This window comes from Caretta caretta, chromosome 9 (genome assembly GCF_965140235.1).
Source record: "Caretta caretta isolate rCarCar2 chromosome 9, rCarCar1.hap1, whole genome shotgun sequence".
In the NCBI taxonomy this organism is placed as follows: domain Eukaryota; kingdom Metazoa; phylum Chordata; order Testudines; family Cheloniidae; genus Caretta; species Caretta caretta.
In genome coordinates, this window is record NC_134214.1 from 17,680,195 (window position 1) to 17,699,005 (window position 18,811).

The 18,811-nt window shown below is 40.7% G+C and overlaps 1 protein-coding gene across 10 annotated transcripts in view; it reads left to right on the plus strand.

Moving 5' to 3' along the window:
• Positions 1 to 18,811, plus strand: part of MECOM (MDS1 and EVI1 complex locus) — a 451,412-nt gene that overhangs the window by 378,408 nt on the left and 54,193 nt on the right. For 8 of the 10 annotated variants that reach the window (XM_075132127.1, XM_075132126.1, XM_075132124.1 and 5 more), the window contains exon 3: positions 12,803 to 12,937. In XM_075132127.1, the coding sequence (XP_074988228.1) occupies positions 12,803 to 12,937 (135 nt within the window). Of the gene's footprint in view, positions 1 to 8,813; positions 9,742 to 10,972; positions 11,464 to 12,802; positions 12,938 to 18,811 lie in introns of those variants that run through there. The other 2 variants (XM_075132128.1, XM_075132129.1) reach the window with 2 other exon arrangements.

Below are 18,811 nucleotides of genomic sequence, written 5' to 3' on the forward strand. Positions count from 1 at the left end.
AAACTCAGCTTTAACAGGAATGCTTTGGCAAGAGCCAGTCATTCCTAAAATTGATTGAAGAAATAGGATTTATTGTTATACACCATTTTAATTTTTGTAGGTTAGGTTCTGCTTATTAACCCTTCTAATCCATTTCAGCCTAATAGTCTAGCAAGATTGTTTTCCCTTTACCAGTTGATCTCCATTTGTTTTAAGGGATGTTTTGCTTTGCAAATTGAGTTTGGTTTGGAATGTTGTAAATGCTGTTCAGTCATAAAATAGCCCCTGTCAGATCACATAATATCCCCACTACTGAGCTTTAGGGGTTGATCCTGCAAGCTTTCTGCATACTGAACTCCTGTTGAAGTCATTGGGGGTTCTGAGAATAGAGAGCTTTCAAAATAGACATTAAGAAATTTACAGACTTTAATCAAAATTGATCAAAATTAAAAGATTTGTAATTAAAAATTAAAAGAGGGTAGTTGGGAAGTGGAGGGTTAGTAAGTCCCTGCTGGATCATGATACACATGTCTATGGGGGAAGTCTACAGAGTCCATTTATTAGGCTTTCCATTTCCAGGCTGAGAAATGCTTTCCACTGGAGTTTCTAGGGCAGCTCTGAGTCAGGAGAGCCTCTATTAGAATAGCTTCTGCAAGAACCATGTTGTCCAAAGCAGGTAAGGAGCTACAGGATCAGGTGGAAAACCCTGGCCATTCTACAGGTCCCCATTCCCAATATGTGATCAATGGGTTTGGGGGGTATAAAACACCAACTTCTCCCATAGGGTGAGGAGGAAGGAAGGAAATGATATGAGCACAATAGCAAAGTTTCCATTGCTGTTTGTGAGTTAGTCCCACATCTGGCTGTAAATAGATATAGTAGTACCACTGATTTGTGCAGTACTAGGTTTCTAGCCAGGGGCTTTAGCTAATGCTAACAAACTAGAAAGCATTTTTGGTAAATAAAGGACCTTCCCCATTGAGGATGAAGCTCAAGCTTTTCATTCCAGGGGTGGTTGGGTGGTTGTAATAGCCACTGCAGGCTTCAGAACCCATTGAAAGAGTTGTGGAATTAGACAGTGAAGATTGGAGTTTCCTAGGTTCTCCAGAATTCTCAGCTTTCTTTCAAAATGTGGGAAGAAGAAACATGAATGTAAACATGCTGTAAAAAATATAACTTCTGGGTGGGTAGGAGCCTAGCATTCAAAACAGTCAGTCAGTGTGTTAAAATACAGCTTGGTCTGTCTCCACTATGTGTTAAAATGCTTTGGTTAACTAACTGATTTTTAAATCACCTTTCACCTTAGTCTATGCATGCCCTTAGATTGTAAACTCTTTAAGGCAGGGATTGTCTCTTGCTTTGGGTACCTACAATACATAGTATATTGAAGTCCCAACCTGGGTTAGAGGCTTCTATGTTCTACTGTAATAAAAATAATGAAGAATAATAATAGCATCATCATCGTTACATGGGCCCAGATCACCATCTCCTGCAGGAAAACCTGTGAGAAGGTTTGGGGGTGGGAAATTCCATGAAGTTTTGCTCATAGTTTCCTTTGAATTTTTCTGTAAGGAAGTGATCCTCCCCACCTGTGGAATAAGCAAGACATTATACCTTAAATCCCACCAGACCTATTATCCCCTCCCACAGGGCAATTCTATGGTTATCTGCCAGAGGCCATTGCTATCTGCACAGTGGCCCTGTGCATCTCCACTGCTTTCTGCCCTAATCTGCTCTCCTCTTGTTCCCTTTCAGCATGCCTTTTGTTGACCTGTGCTGTCAGGGCTACCCTGGCTGGTAACTGCTTGGTATTCCCTTACAGTGAGGAGGAGCTCATTCATGCTACACCCAGGTAGCATTAATGCCTGTGGAGATTCCCCATGGGGTTGAAATACCCTCAGCCGCACTCCCAGCCTGTCTCACCATGTATGGATCCTGGACCCTACAAGCAGCCCCATTACACAATCTGGGAGGAAGGAAGAATGGTGCTATATGGGTGATTGTCCTTCCTCCCTTTCACATGGGCAGGACAAATCCACACACTCCTCTGGGTTTACAATCAAGCTGGGGGTATTTCCATTTTGTGCTGAGGGTGTATCAAAAGAACTGCACTTATTCTTGTTCCTTCCCTCTTGGTGAACATGTCAAAAATGCCACCAGCATTGTTCCTTGGAATGAAAAACACATGTCTGATAAACAATAATGCTCTTATACCTGTACCTTCATGCATTATGGTCCACTCTTGGTCCACTTTCAGCCCAAGATACAAAAGTTTCTGGGCCAAATTCTGGCACTGAGCCTGCCAGAAAACTCACTGCCATCAATCATCCTCTAGTCAGAAAACTTGCTTCCATCAGTCAATTTTGATTGCCCACAAAACCAATGGAGAAGCTGTTCTGCTAGTTGTTTGACAGGAGACACTAAACAGTGTGGCAAGATGAAGCTGAGGGATCTATAGATTTCTGCACCTATGCCCCCTGACCCAGCAATAGTGCTAGGTACACACAGATCTTCTGCATATTATGTTTGTTTACATAATTACAGATAAAGCCAGTGGATCTGATTCTGATCTCACTTGCACCGATGTTGCACTGGTGTAAGTGAGACCAGAATCCATTTCAGTATGCAGAAAGATGGAAGTGGGATATTATTTGTGTTGTGGTTTAATAAGAAAGGACTGAAACACAGAAATACTTCAGGTTGTGCTCAGTTTACTTTTGCTCTCTATATAGCCCACCTCTGTGGTTGTCTCTCTTGTTGGTTACCTTGGAAACACATACAGGAGAAAATTTGATTGGAGGAGCACTAAAAGTTGTGGGTGAAGTTTTGAATGGTGCCAATGATTATGACTGATGTCCAAAACAGGAGAGGTCTGCAAAGACTGGGGTTGTTTTTAGTTGTTGTTTTTTTAAAGAAAATAAATAAAAAGAAAAAAGAGGGTCAAGAATGAGAGGTTTCAGAGTAACAGCCATGTTAGTCTGTATTCGCAAAAAGAAAAGGAGGACTTGTGGCACCTTAGAGACTAACCAATTTATTTGAGCATAAGCTTTCGTGAGCTAAAGATCTTCTACACTTTCCACAGTATGCATCCGATGAAGTGAGCTGTAGCTCACGAAAGCTTATGCTCAAATAAATTGGTTAGTCTCTAAGGTGCCACAAGTACTCCTTTTCTTTTTAAGAATGAGAGGGTCAACCTTAGATTTGGGAGTGAAGTAGTTTGTTATTTTGAAGAGTGAATTTTAGAAGGAGAGAAAAAGTAGAACAGTTCTGCTGAGCAATCAGTTAGTTGTAAACTGTCAGTGATACTAAAAAATAAATTGGTTCACTATTGTGAACAAGATAGTGATGTCAAAAATGCAGATATACAGTTGTTTATACCATCACTGTTGGTAATGTTACAGAATTTATGTTCTGAAATAACTTCCAATTACATGTTCTCGGTGTGGGTATATATGTGCTAATATTTGTATAGCTATCTATGTGTGTATAATCAATCCATATACATAGTGTGTATTTGTGGGTGTATATATATACATACCCACACATATATTTAGCATATGTATTTAATAAACACACACACTATCATGAAGGTATTATATAAATAAGATAGATGAACATAAATGGGCACATTCTCTCTCTGTATGTATATATATATTTGTGTGTTTGTGTGTCTAAAATTCCATAGTTACAAAAGTAGGCTTAACCTCATTTATAATGTAATGCCTTTGATCTGTATTACCAAATTACCAGCTATACTTTTCAATCTGCTGTGTACACATTACACACATTTCTGTGGGGAATTTGCATTCATTTATTAGAAGACCCACCCTTATTTTTTACATAAAGTGTCATTTTGAGGTAAGGAAGTGCGTATTTGCAGACTTTCTGATCGCCCTATGGATTTTTTTCACCAATTGATTTCCCCCCTTTCATTTTTTTCGCAGTAAATTTAACAGCTGAGTATTCTTGGTTCTGAGAGATAACACTGGGAACTGTATGTATCTGCAGGAGGTCGAGGTTAGAACTCGGAATTGTGCTGAACATCTGTTGGGGGGGGGGGGCATGAAGGCGTGAGTTTGTAGCATAACTCCGCGGATAATGCTGGGAGCGGCGCATCGTGGGATTGGGCAGAGCAGCATCCACGCGCTACTAGAGTCTCTGAGCGCAGAAATAGGACTGCCCCATTTCGAAACAAATTTTAAAATTAACTAAATATATTCTAATCAAAGAGAGGAGATAAAATGCAGTCACTGTTTGCAGCGAAGCCTCCTGCAAAGGACCGTGTCCAACGCTCTACCTGAAACGGATCGGAGCCCCACGCCGTGGCCAAACGGTGATTACAGTTTTATAGTTTAATTAAGAAGGGCAGCAGTCGGGAAATGGTCAGCCGGGGGAAACCCTCCGCTCCGATGGTCTCCAGCACATGGGATTCCCGGACAATAATGGGGTGCTAATTCCGAAAGCCCACACCGCCGTCCCGCAAAGACAAGGGGAGTGTGTAGGAAATCAACCCTCCAGCAGTCCTGGCGAAGCCAGACTGACCCCAGCAAATGAAAATAATCAAAAGTAATTAGAAGCGTGCTGGACTACTCCTCGGAGATCTGTGCGAGAGAATAAACATGCCGGAGCCCTCCGAGCCACTGCAAAGGCCCCATGTCTGAGCTGTTAGGTGCCCTGACCCTGTCCACATAAAGACGTGATTTATGAAGTGCAGGGCACAGCAGCAGGACTTCTGTCTTCTCCAGAAGAACCAAATCACTGAGGTGGAGATTAACATGCTTCCAGACGGGCCCATTTCCAGACCAAGGGGAATTTTTTATTTACATTTTTTTTACCTTTAATTTCCTCCTCCTCCTCCCCTCCCCCCTCTCTTTTTAAACAGCCTTTTTGGCGTGGGGGGGAAACAGAACCCAGAGAAGTGCGAGGGTAGCCAGGGCAGCAACAGAAGCAGAGAGATTGGGAAGAGCTGCAATTGACTAGGAAAAGTCCGTTTAACCCGGTACCCCGGGATGTGTTTGATTTGACTCAAGAAAGATCTGGTAAAGATCTGGCTCTTAGTATATACTAAAAGCATTGATTTTTTTTTTTAAAGTATCTGTCAATATCTATAACATAAGGCAAAGGGAATTAGCATGCAGCTGAATCGTGTCAATGTTTCTAGTTTATTTCACTGTTTTTGTGGCTTGTTTGCCCTGCATCACAGAGCATTAGGGTATGTTAGAGGGTTTTTATTTTTTTTTATTTTAATACTCTTGTTCCAGTATTTTAAAAGCTGCCACAGTGTTAGTAGTCAGGATGCTCCACGATGTGTTTAGTCATCTTGAGAAATAGAACATTAAGCCCCACTTACCAACTGTGGTTAAGGAGTGACTTGCTCTATAAATTAACAGCTAATCTTCAGATTAAGATGAACATGTTATTGAACATTTATGGTATTTAAGAAACTCCCAGCCACTTGTCTGATTTTTTTTTCCCCTTCAGTATTGTCCTCTGCAGAGTGTTTGTCCGCAGGAAGCCTATTAAAAGTGGACAGTGCAGTTATTTCATCTGGCTTTGGCTGGGCTGCTTTTCTTTGCTTTAATGATGTGTTGGAATGCACCATGCCCATAGGGTCTCCATTAGGAGAACTTTTACTTCTGGGGCGACCATGAAGTTAAAGGCTTAAAAGAGGCATCAGTTTACAACCTGGTGGGAATAGCTAGCAGACTGGAGTACTAACTCCGTACTGCCTCCTCTAATATGGGGTCTTATTTTAATAAACAATTGCGAAAGGGAGGCAGATCCAGTAGCAATCCTTGAGTCTCTTGAAGAACGTACAAACCCTCTAAACTGGAAGAGGAAGAGAGAAGGGGCCAGAGACGCATTTGGCCCCCTTTCAAAACAGGAAGAAAACACAGTAACATCTTCTTATGTGATCAGCTAGCGGGAGATCTTTACACGTATCAGACATTTCTCAGTCACCACAAGGCTGCTTTCTCCCACGCTCCTTTAAACCTCTTACCAACAAAATGAAAAAGCCCCTCCTATGCCGGGGGCAAAATCTGTAGGAGAAACCCTCTTTCTCCTCTTCGGCCCCACTTCGAAAAAAGTTTACATAATATTTTTGTAGACATTGTTCTCTCGTGCCTGGGGAGACGGGAATATTAATGCTTAGATCTGTCCTAAAACATACGAAATAAAACCAGATTTTATGATAGTAAAACCATTATTTTTAATAGCCCATTTCAAGTGTGGAGCTAAAACAAACAGGCATGTTCCCCATACTTGCTAGCAGAGAGCAGCTTAAGTGGGGGACTACTGCAAATAGATTTCTGCCGAAAAATACCAGGGGGAGAAGAAAGATACTAGGGAGTGCGGTTTGTGGAGTGTGTGTCTGTTGCAGAAATCTTCTGATCGAAAGTGATCATAGTTTGGCCACATACAGAATCCACAGCAGTTGTGGTGGGTGGATAACCTCTGGTGTACTGGCTGGTTCTCCTGGCGTTATTCTGGGGGGATCTGCTCTGCATATACAGGGCACTATCTTCATTCAGGTGAGGAACTTCTCCTTACAAATTATTAGTGCTTCACAGCGATTATGATTTGATAACCCAGGATGACTTTCCGAAGTAGAGTCACACCAACCGCTGATTAATAGCCTGGTCCTTCATCGTCATCAATAATAATAATGCTTAATAGGGGTTTAGGACCAGGAGCTAAAAACCTGGGGAATAAGACCACAGAGTATTAACAGGAGAATGGATGCAACAGCTCAGGCTCTGCCCTCTCTGTATTTACTTGTAAAACTGATTCTGGGAGCAGCACTCAGCTCACACCTTCTAGCAGCAGCCACCGCCTTGGCTCCTGCTCCTTAAAGGAAAGTACCCGAGAGACAGTGGCTGCCGCTGAGTTCTTAAATCTTTGCACTGAGCAGAAATTCAGCTGGCTACGCCATCTACTGGCCACTGGCTGCAAGCTTCTGACAAATCACCCACCCTCCTCAATACCATATATGCATGGCATGGGGTGTGTGTGAGTGTAGATATATATATAGATATATATATATAAGCCCTTTCCATGAAATCCTAATTTAGCTAGGACCTGCTACTGATACCAAAAGACCTTTTGTTTATCCACCAACATTTCCTCCTTTTCAGAGAGGCTTTGTTAAAGGGAGGGGGCTAGGGCTTGATATCAGAACCTCTGATCAGGCCTATGGGCTCGAGCAATCAGTTTCCCAGATTACTTGTATTTAATACACAATGCATCATAAAACAAATCCCTCATCCTGACAGGAAGAAAATAGAACAGCTCATAGCTCGAGCTGGTCCAATTTATGGCTAAATTAAAAAAAAGAAAAAGAAGGCTCCAACAATGGACAAGTTGAGGGAGGGCAGGAAATCAATGGGTCAGCAAACCAGGAACTCAGTGAGGTTCTCAAGCCCCGGACTCTGGGAATCTCTGGCCAGGTTTTTGGGGTTATTTACAAAGGATTTTTTTTCCCCTGGCCTACCTAACACTGCTGTTTGCGATTTGTTTTCTCTCTCCTCTTGTCTTGAACAATAGCTATTATCTGAAATAACAGTTCAATGTCACAGATAACAGGCCGCTGAGAGGAATTAATCATCATCCCTTGTCATTTGGATTCTTCCCCTCCCCTTCTTCCCTCCTGTCCATTGCAAATAAATCGATTTTTAGTCTGAGAAATATATTTGCACTTTAAAAAAAGTGGGTGGCACTTATGATTGTGCAATAAACGGTAAAGTTCAGCCCCCCTTTTCAATTCTTTCCCCTCCCTCCTAAAAACATATGTTATAGTTAACCTCAGGAGACAGTGCCCAACTTTGTTGGCTAGACTGGATCAATTTACTGCATTACATTATGATTATATCTATGGTTACTTTAAAAAAAAATTAGAAGCCACTACAATTTCGAGGCGTTGTAGCTTTTATGTAAACTCAAAGAGAAATCATCTCTTGGATTATTAATTCGATACCGATTTCTTCCCCTCTACCACCCCAGTCCAAATATTTAACCTCCCTCCAGGTTCATTCATGAGATTTGTTACTAGATCAATCAATCAATCAATCAAGATCCTTTAGGAAACGATTCCAAATGGAGCGATTGTTCCGTCTGCACAAAACAGGAGGTGTAGGATATTTATTGTGAAGTGCAAAATAACATTCAAAAAGCTGCTTTTCATATTTTTTAAAAGTCCGTGCCCTTTTCGATAGATGTAAAATAGACATCAAAAAAGGAACTAGCTCGTTGCAGATTTATAAGCCTAATGATCTTTCCCTCGGACCAAATTGGGTGATCGATGGAGTCACGTTGCTTTGTAATGTTAGGAAGTAACATTTTAAGAACTTTGGCAAACAGATCATTTATTGATTAATTCCGTGCCGCGTGTGTGTGTGTGCGCGCGCGCGGTGAACGGGAGAGGAAAGGGGGAACATACACAAATTCCTGCCAGGAAGAGTAGAATTCAGAGCGATCATAATATCTAAATGCCCTATATATGGACAGTGTGCATATCGCAGCTGCAATATATGTAATATAAGTGCAATGTATGCAATATAAGTGGCAATTAACGTTCTCAATTGCATTCCAGTTCCTGGTTGCTGCTGCTGCCTTTTATATATTAGAGAGAGAGAGAGAAAAAGAAAAGAATAAGGCTGCCGATTTTGTTAAACGCTTCTTAAATAAACACATTCAGACAGAGACACTTGCGCTTTCGGAACACATTGAAACAAGGCGAGGTTTTGCTGCGAAAGAAAAATCCTCCCACCCCAGATCTCCCTATTGGCTGCTGATTACATGGATGGACTCGACATGTTTAAAGGGGATGGTGCATCCGTAATCAGTCTGCCCCTATAGGACTTCTGTCTTGGCGACCTTTTGGTGACCTCTCTCGCCGGAGGAGGCTGCTGTCACTTTAAAAATTTACTGAAAGAGGAGCCTCTGTCTGGCTTCCGACCGCTGGGTTGCAAGGGGGAGATCGCTCCCTCTCGCTCGCTCTCGCCTCTTTATGGCTGGCCGGTCAGATATTCTTTAAAGAGACAGTTCATGAAATGGAAACCCCTGGCAGTTGAGTGTGTGGGGTTGCAAAAAAAAAAAAAAGGGAGGGGAGGGATGAGAGAGACGCTCCGGCTGAGAAAGAAGCTCTCACAGGACAGGCTCTGAAGAGGAGAGTGTGTGTGTGGGGAGGGGGGGACAGACTCCCACCCTCTCCCTCGCCAGCACATAGTCGCACTTTTTTCGTGTGATCACCAGCAGAGAAGTGAAAGAAGTTTTTTTTTTAAACGGGATTCCCCCCCCCCCCCGATAACTTTCTTTACACACACACACCCCGAGCAGCCGATCAGAGCAGGAGGGGCAGAGAGGGGAAGGTGATGGGGAGCCGGGAGCAATTTGCAAAAAAGAAAAAAAAATAATAAGAACAACAATAACAATGATCAATAATCATCATTAAAGCAAACTCCCCCCCCCCATGACACCTCCCCTTCCCCCCCCCCCCAAAAAAAATCCAGCAACAGCAAACCAGCCCTTGAGAACTCCCGGCGAGGAGAGAGAAACTTCCCAACAAATGGTGGAAGAGAGGGGAGCTTCCAAGCAGCGACCCGAGCCGGCACAAGGACACCAGCTACCCACCCACTCTGCAGACCGACGGCGAGTGTTTTTTGTTTTGTTTTACTTCCAGCCGCTTGAAGGACCTTCCCCCCTCCCCCTCCCTGTGCACGGAAGCGCTCAGGGTTTAGGAATCAGTGCCGTGGGAGAGAGAAGGTAAGAGGAGCGGGCGAGGAGAGCTGATCCTCGTCATAACAAACTCGCCGGACCCCCTGACACTTTCTCTGCGTGTCCGCTCTGCCTTGGCTTAGGAACTTGCTCCCTGGCCCCTGGGTGCCTTCCCTGCCCCTGCTCAGACTCGTGATTTCCTTGTTGCTCGCAGGGCGGCTACGACTCGCTCTCTCCCTGCAGCTTGCTGGTGTCTCTCTGGGGCGAGGGGGTGATGTGTGTGTGGAAGGGGTGGGGGTGTCTGGCGGGTTGTTTCCCTCTGTCCCAGGGATCCAGAAAGAGAAGGGATTGGCTTGCCAAACCCTAGATTCCTGGCAAAGCCGCCGAGGAGCTTCTGGATCTGCCTTCGGCAAAGTTCCTCCTCCTGGCTAGTCTAGACCCCTAAGCTGCGTGGCTCTGCCGAATTGTTACCCACACTTGCAGTAACCCTAACATCAGCTAAAAGGAAAACCAAGCGGGTTGGAAAGGGCAAGGCGTGTAAAAAAAAAAAGAAAGAAAAGAAAATCCAATCAAGGCTCCTCGGGGCAATAGTCGCTTTTTGAAAAGGCAGAACTCCTGTGTGAGCAGCAAAGGGGGTGGCTGGGGGTGGGAAGTGACTCCTGCAATTTTCGTTTATTTAAAAGTCTCTGGTCCTGTCAGAGAACTCCCCCCCCCCCCCCAAACTAAATAAAACCTTCGTTACCTCCTGGAGACGTCCCTCTAGAAACGAGTTAAGCAGTCACAGTCGTTTGGGAATGAAAGAAAAGTTAAAGCATGGCTGCAACGAGACGAAGACATTTAATTTTCCAGTGGAAATGCTCTCAGCCCTTCAAGAAGGGCATAACATCGGGACTGACCCTACGCACGATCTGCTGTATTAATGCTCCGTTGAGGGGAGCCGCTGAAATAATGTTCACAGTAAAACAAATTAAATGTAGACATTGGAATGCAGCTAAAAACTTGCCTTTTTTTCCGGACGTGTAAATGTAGTTGGTTCGGATTATTTCTTGGTTTTGAAATTAAAATATAATTGTTTAGATCGTTCTATGAAAGCGTGTGGAAGAGGGGAGGGAATATTGTTCTGTTAGTTTGGGGGGGAGGGTCTCCCGGTCTAGTCAATCTTTCCTATTTTACCATGAACAGGGCCTGATCCTGCTTTCCCCAAGTACCCCAAGCTTCTGTTTGGACTCAGGGGAAGCGGGGGCGGGGGAGCGGGGGGGGTGCACAAGCCATGCAGGATCGGAGCCCCTATTGAAACACCATCCTAAACCTCCGTGGCAGACTTATTTTTAAACAAACGACAAGGAAGCGAAATTCGAAATGAACTTCGTCAGTATCGTGCAACTGAAATGAGATGATTTCTTCCTGTCTGACAATGTCGAAGCCAGTGGCCGGGGTCAGCTGTGTGGTGTTTAAGTCTGGGGCAATTCACTTGAATATTTGAACCTAGTGATTTCGGGTCAAGTGTGTTACAATGAAATAATGTTTAAAACGAAGCGTCCTGACAAGACCGAAGAACTTACAAAAACTCCTGTGACTATTTTAGCCTGACAAATTGGCTTGGAGGAAAGAAGACAACTTTTTCTGCAGCACAGTCCTTACCAGAAAGTGTCTTCTTAGAGCATGCTTTCTGCTAGCACACGGGTTGCTGTTTAATTGCCTCCTGGTCAAAAGGCTTGTTCATAGTGTGTCTTGCCTTGTGTCCTCTAGTTTGTCCCCTTGAAGTTTGTGGTGAGTTAATGATCTGAATCTGCTTCTGGAGGATTACCTGAACTCTATGTTAAACTGCTCTAGGGCTAGGGAAATGAAACCTCAACTTCAGTTTTCACCTTCATAAGGGCATAGATAAAGCAGCTTTCCGCTGGGTTCATTTAATTAATGAATCTGAGCTGTTGTGGGGTAGAGCTAGACTATATTGTTAGTCTTTGATAGAAAACTTCCTTAGGTTTTCATTAACTAAATGATATACAATACCAGAATTCCTTTCCATTCAACTTGAAGGCCAAAAGTGCTCTGGGTCTTGACTTGAATACAAATTATTTAAGTGCAGAAACAATCTCTCTCTCTCTCTCTCTCTCTCTCTCTCTCACTCCTTTCTAATACAAATAGGTTAATATACTTTTAGTACAGAATATGTCAAACAGGAGAACTTTCCAAATGTAATATTAGCTTTATGTATACCTTGGGCTATTGCTGAAAGCTTCGGCTAGGCCAGTCATAAAACCTGCAGATAAATGATGATATGCAGTCATATATAACGATTAGCAATTTGTCATAATATTAGAATATAACATCCTTTTTAACTTGTCCACAGTCAATCTCATTAGATTTGTTTATTTTCTGCATAATTGGAACTATGTATTGGTATGTGTGGAATATTGTGCCATGTTTTGCATGAGTGTTTACATTGTTTTTCATTTATTTTCTTTAGTTTGGCATAGAGGGTTCTGTTATTAACCAAGTCCTGTAAATTGCTTCGATTAAGGGGTATGATTTAAGTGCTAAAGGGGGGAGGGGTTTGGGAAGCATAATATTAAAACAAGATTAATAACTCTGAATCTAAACATCATTTAGTGGATGGAATTTATAACAAACATGAAAATGCTAAATGGGACCTAAAATAAATTCAATTGGAAACAAAGAAAAAAGAAAACACACACAACACCGAAGAGGACCACCGCAGACACTAGTCTTAATAATTTTTATGTATAATCACAGACAAAAAATTTACCAAAATAGAATTTTAAATGATAAATATTCACTAATATAAAATGAGAAAGTCAGATGTTTGCTAAATGAATATATTTTCCATTAGCAATTATTAGACATCACCTTGATTATGGGTAAGCATTTTTCAGGACATGTTTACAACAAATGTATTGTCCCTTTATTAATATGCACATGTTCTAACAATTATTTTAAAAGTCTCGCTTTTATTCATTCATAGAATTTGAATAAAACATGCTTAAGTGATTATCCATTTGTTTATTTGAAGACCCGTGATTTATCTTTTAATTAGTGTGGCCTGACACCAATAGAAAGATTTACCCTTTCATATTTTTCCTTCTAGATCTTGGATGAGTTTTGCAATGTGAAGTTCTGCATAGATGCCAGTCAACCAGATGTAGGGAACTGGCTCAAGTATATCAAATTTGCTGGATGCTACAATCAGCATAACCTTGTTGCATGTCAAATAAGCGATCAGGTATGTTGTGGGCGCTTTCCGGACTTGTTTGTAAAGAGCTTTATGGTATCAGTGGAAAAAAATAATAGCAAGCCACAGTACGTTTTATGACTTGTTCGTTGATTATGGTACCAGGTAAAACACGATTGTGAAATTCCAAATAGAGTCATTTTTACCAGCTACTGCAGATAAGAATTTCCTATTTTTTCACTTGAATGTCCTCTTTGTAAAATACATTGTTTTTATTTTACACCTGATATATAACATATGAAACCAGTATTTTTCATTTGTCATTAATGATATTTTCTAATTTATCATCCAGTTTAATTGGGTGGCTAAACCAGTGCTTTAAGTTAATCAAAACATTCAATGTGAAATTAATGGAAAATGGAGGTGAAGATACAAAACCAAAACAACCTCCCTTCCCCAACCCAGAAAACCTCTGCAAATATATTTCATATATATATAACTATGGATATGAATATACATGTGCAGGCATAGAATTATGCCTTCTCATACAATGAGATAGAGCTAATAATAGTTTTATTCTGAACTCATTTATATTTTTAGGTAATTTTTTCCCTTTTAGTTTATTGCAGGGTTAGAACATTGACTTTTTATTGGATTGAAATGTTAGTTTCCCTCTACCTACCCTAACCTTTAAAATAAGGTTAGGGTAGGTGGAGAGAAATCGTAGTAAAACAGTTTGCTTTGAAACACTCTGAGTACTTGTTGGGTTAATTTTTTAACATAAAGGTTTCTTTTAGCATGTGAATATCAAATAAATGCCATGATGAAATGTTTTAATTGAATGAAGTTAGGTTAAGATTATTATGATTAATTGAAGAAAAGAAATTAATGCTTGAAGGGGTAGCAGGCAGTGAATTCTCTTTTTATATTTAAATGTTCATATCTGTAACACAGTATTTGATTCTTTAAATCACTGTGTTCCATTGTCACCAAATAATTAATCGAAACAAGTGGATTTTAAAGATTATCTTTAGTTGATTTAATTGCCTTGACATTATTGAGAAAAAAAATCAAACAAGAGAAAAGCTTCAATTAGAAATCATTCTTTCCAATCAAATGCCAATATATAAAGTGAATGTCAGTCTCCCATTTGCAACATCATTACAGGATTAGGTATTTGTATCCTACCGAATAATTGATTAAAATTGACTTAAATAACTTTTTCAGAAACTGTGATCAAGTATCATTTTCATTTTGAACTTTTAATATTCAGCATTAAACGCATGCAGTGTAGGAGAAATCAACCTACTGTGAGATAACTTCATTTTTTACATAAACACTGATTCAACAAAACAAGCAATAAAATTGGTAGATGAAAAACACATTCTCAAATTTACAATATGTTTTATACAGAAAACAGTCAATTCTATGAATGCAAAGCATTCATTTGATCATGTTGCAAAGCGGAAACTATGAAGCTGAGCTCAAATACCAATATTTTACATTTAATAAAAGTTGGAATAAATGGGTAAGTTTCGTAAAGGAATAATATGAATTGATAAAAGTGGCTTACTGTCTCCAGGTTGATATTTTTGTTCTGTAAATAAAATATGCATTGTACTGAAATATCAGAATCTTTTCCTTCACACACACGTACATGTTTTGATGGTTTTGAAATTGAAGTTGTAGAGCTTAGAAGTTTCTCTTTTTTAAGGCTTACGTTTCTGAGATTTGATGGTGGTATCTGTATTGATGCCACGGATTTCCTTCATTCGTCGGAGACTTGTTATTTATTTTTGCACAGTATTGTGCTATTCATAATTCCATATTTTTTACAGAATATTGTTGCCAAGATTTGTAAATTAAAACCTGGTTGCCTTTCAAGTAGTGTGTTGTGTGAGATCTGCTGTCAGCAAGAGAAAATGGATTGCTGTTGCAATAGACACTGAAAATTTATGCACACAAAAAATTCTATATACGTGCTCTTGAATCTTAAACGGAATAGTTCTTCCAACTGTTAGCTCCTCCTTCTGCTTTACTCTGAACAAACCTGTGAAAGGTAAGGTAAAATAGAATAGGAGACCAAACTGTGAAATTGACATTACATGGCCAAATGTCTGCATATATAGAGGGCCAAATAAAAGTCAAGCTTATCATGTGTATGCATTTATGTGCACACTATATGTGGGGGTGTTTGTGTCAGTCTGTCTATATGGACCCCCCCACCACAACTTGGTTTAAGTCAGAGTTAAGGTTGAGAGTACACATCAGTAAGTTGTTGATAGATCGGTAATAGATGCTAGACAGTTAAGTCAGGAGGTCCCTGTCCTGCTTTGATATGAGAAAGCTGCATTGAGCTCATGGATGAAAGAGCTGACTCAAGAGGTTCTCCTGGTCTGGTGTTTCACTCTGTTTTCCATAAGAAATAAGACCTGCCAACTAGTGAATAAGAAATACTCATCCCATAATGAGCACTCTCATTGCATGAGAGACTATTCACTACTAAGGAAAGGACAGAGACACTTGATCAGCCGTAATTGTTAACCTCTAATTACTTCAACTCACCTGTAAAATTCACAGGCAAACATTGCACGCTATCTGAAATGGTAAAGGATATTTACCAGCACTCTGACCCTTAGTCTGAACACCAGTTTATAGTGCTAAATATAAGCCTGATTGAAAGACAGGTATGAGTCCTAGACTGCTGGAAACAGAGTTTTCAAATAACTCTCTGAACTACTATAACATAGTCAAGGTGCTCAGCGGAACCTCCTTCATTCAACAAAAAGAGAAAGAAAAACACTTTTTTTTGTTTTCTATGTTAGGCTTTATGAAAGACATATCTCCCCCACCCCCATATTCAAATTTGAGGTCAGGTTTCATCATTCTGGATCAACTTTACAAAATGTCTGGGCTCCTTCGTATATCTGTATAAATGAGCTTTGCTGAGACGAACAGCTTGATAATAGTGGGATGCAGTCAAAACATGTATGCTGGATGCAACTCATATTTCATTTGATTGGGGATGGAGTAGGATTTAAAGGCTGTATGTATGGGTATTTTTTTTTTGTTTCAAATAGAGCGGATATAGGATTTCTCTGTGCTGTCCTCCTATTATCTCTGGTCCTGTCTAATCAGTCCTAAAAGAAGGTAATTCAAGAAGTACATGAATAATAAATTCCACAAATAGTGCACTTCCATTTTTTTCTTTTCCCCAAAGAGCCTACAGTATTTATAGGACTGCAAGGAGGCCTGCCACCATTATTTCACTGGAATTATATTTCAACTTAAAATCAATTCCGTTTTAATACTAGCTTTTGCTATCTTGTAAGACTCTAGTTTATTATTGCTAGATCTCTGTATTTATTAGCATGATTTTTTTTAAAAAATGACTGTAGAAGGAATAGAATTGTTAGACTTTCTGACAGTACTAGCATCCCAGCAAAACTGTAATTTTTAAGTACAGATTTTGAAGGAAATCCCATTGAAAACAGAGTAGTAACTATAGTAAAGTATTTTTAAGGGGACTATAGTATATTCCAAATGCACTAGCAAACTGATATCAGTCAGCTTCCAATTATAAAATACAATATTTTTTGAAAGTCCAGTCAGTGGTATTTATACTTAAAGCTCTTGAGTATTGTTTTTTAACTTACTTACTACTTATAGGCCTCCAACAGTGGCATAGCCATATACAGAATGCTGGAGGGCTGTGCTTAGGTTTTTCTCAAAGACACAATTATTGGAGATTCATTTTGTTTTAGCTATCGAAAATTCCAGATATCTCAAGATTAGTTTGCTGAGGATTTTTCTAGTTGAAATCAAATTTTATTATGCTCAGTTATATCTGCTGGATGGAAAAGCTAGCAGTATCTCTGTCTTAACAACTATCAAAGTATACAAGGCCAATGTCCTAAGTGAATTGCTGTACGTTTTACCAGATCTGATCACATCTTAGAGTTTTACCGACTTTTTATATCTGCAGACACAGCCTTGTGTTTCAGATATTACTGCCTCTGTCACTACTCCATTCAGCTAAGTGGGAGAATAACACAACTGTGGCCATAAGCATCTCTGCACGTCTCAAACAATTTTACTCATATATGCACCTGCAATGGTTGTGTATTTCAAAAATGAATTTTGTGGATCCTGCTTGATGATACAATGAAGTCAAGCTTGTGCCTGTTGGCAGTCAGGCAGGCTTATTTACACTACATTTATTGAGGGCTCGATTCTGCCATGCTTCCTCATGGTCAGTAGTTCCTTACTCAGCATATAAGACCGGGGACAACTCCCATTACAGTCAGTGGCAGTCTTTCCATAGACCCACTGAAATGAATGGGATAGCCGCTATTTGTTATGATGGCAATATCTGGTTGTCAAGTTGTTTTACTTTCCAGCCTACACCAAGTTTGCTTCTTCACTTATTGCAATTAGAGTTAATGCTGGGTGTTAAACTCCAGCCTTACATTTTACATATATCTATATTATCTGCAACATAATACACTGTAATCTTTTCACTCAGCACACTGTCCTTTCCTGAAGTGACCTAAAATTGGAAGGAAATTTTCAGAAATGTAAAGTCATTATTAATCTTGCCATTTGCAACAAGTCATACTATTGAGATAACCTTGATAACTAATATTTAGTAAGCTCAAGAAGACAAGTTTTTTCTGAGCAAATGCCGATGATAGATTATCTAATCTTCGTATGCTTCCAAGAAATAATATGGAAGATTATAACTGCCCACAGAGAGAATACCAGGCTGAAATTCACCAAGTGGATTCTGCCAATTCTTTTGTGGTTTATAAACGGAAGCAGGGCATTAGTAGAGAATTCTGCCATGTTGTCACTTGAGATATGTATTGTTCTACTTTGTGATTTACCTTATGAAGCATTAGTGCTTCTGGAAATGGCTTGCTGATATTGGTGGACACACTCACTCCTTCTCTGAAATTGTATCAGGAACTTGGTTTTGTTTGGGCCAACATACAGGTACAATAACAAACCCCCACATTTGATCTAATTGACAGCATTGTCACCGGTCTTTGCAGAGAGGCCAAGGATTTTGAATGGGCACAGAGGGATTGAAAAAGTCTCCCATCCCCAAAGGTGGTCCTTCCATGTCAGGGTTGAGGCACATTGACTGGCTCGCTGTGGGGGGGAATTGCATTGCCACTGTGTCTATGCTATGGGAGGCTGTGGTGGTCCAGTCACTTGGACTATGGACCTTTTGTGAGCACTGGAATTCACAATGGAAAAATAAAGTGCAGCTGGGTGTGATTTGGACGATGATGGTTAGACACATGCTTGTTATAGTGAGCTGATTACACGGCACAGGGATAGGCTGTGCCATTTAGGCACCACCACTGGAAGGGACATTGGGAAGCTGCACCACCTGGGGGAAGCACCAGGAGCCGCTCTGTCTCTGAGAGGCAGAAGTCCTGTCTGAGCGCCCCAACTATATTAAGAGGATGCTATTACAACCCTCCATGGTGGTGCTATATATTCCTGCTGCTGTTCTGGTCCTCCTTTGTGAGCTGGTGTGGAGGTGATGGTAGTGGGGGGATAGCTCCACCATCTCCACCTCCCTTGGGATACCGCAGACCTTCAGGAGAGAAGGCAGGGAACAGTCTCCATGAGTAAAGGGTCTGACCATTATATAAGCTGCAAAAGGGTGTGTGTGAGACATGTTCATCTCCCCACTTCCTAGCTTTGCACCTTTGTAAAGGACAGGCAGGGTCAATCTTTGAGTTGTTTTCTATGGATTTTTGCTAAACTTCTCTAAGTGCCTAATTCAAAGCCCATTGAGGTCAACAGAAAGACTCCTATATGCTGTACCCATGCAAAACACTGATTTACTTCAACTGCTCATTTGCCTGAGTATGGCAAGATGGATCTGGCTCATATTTCAGAATGCAGTTG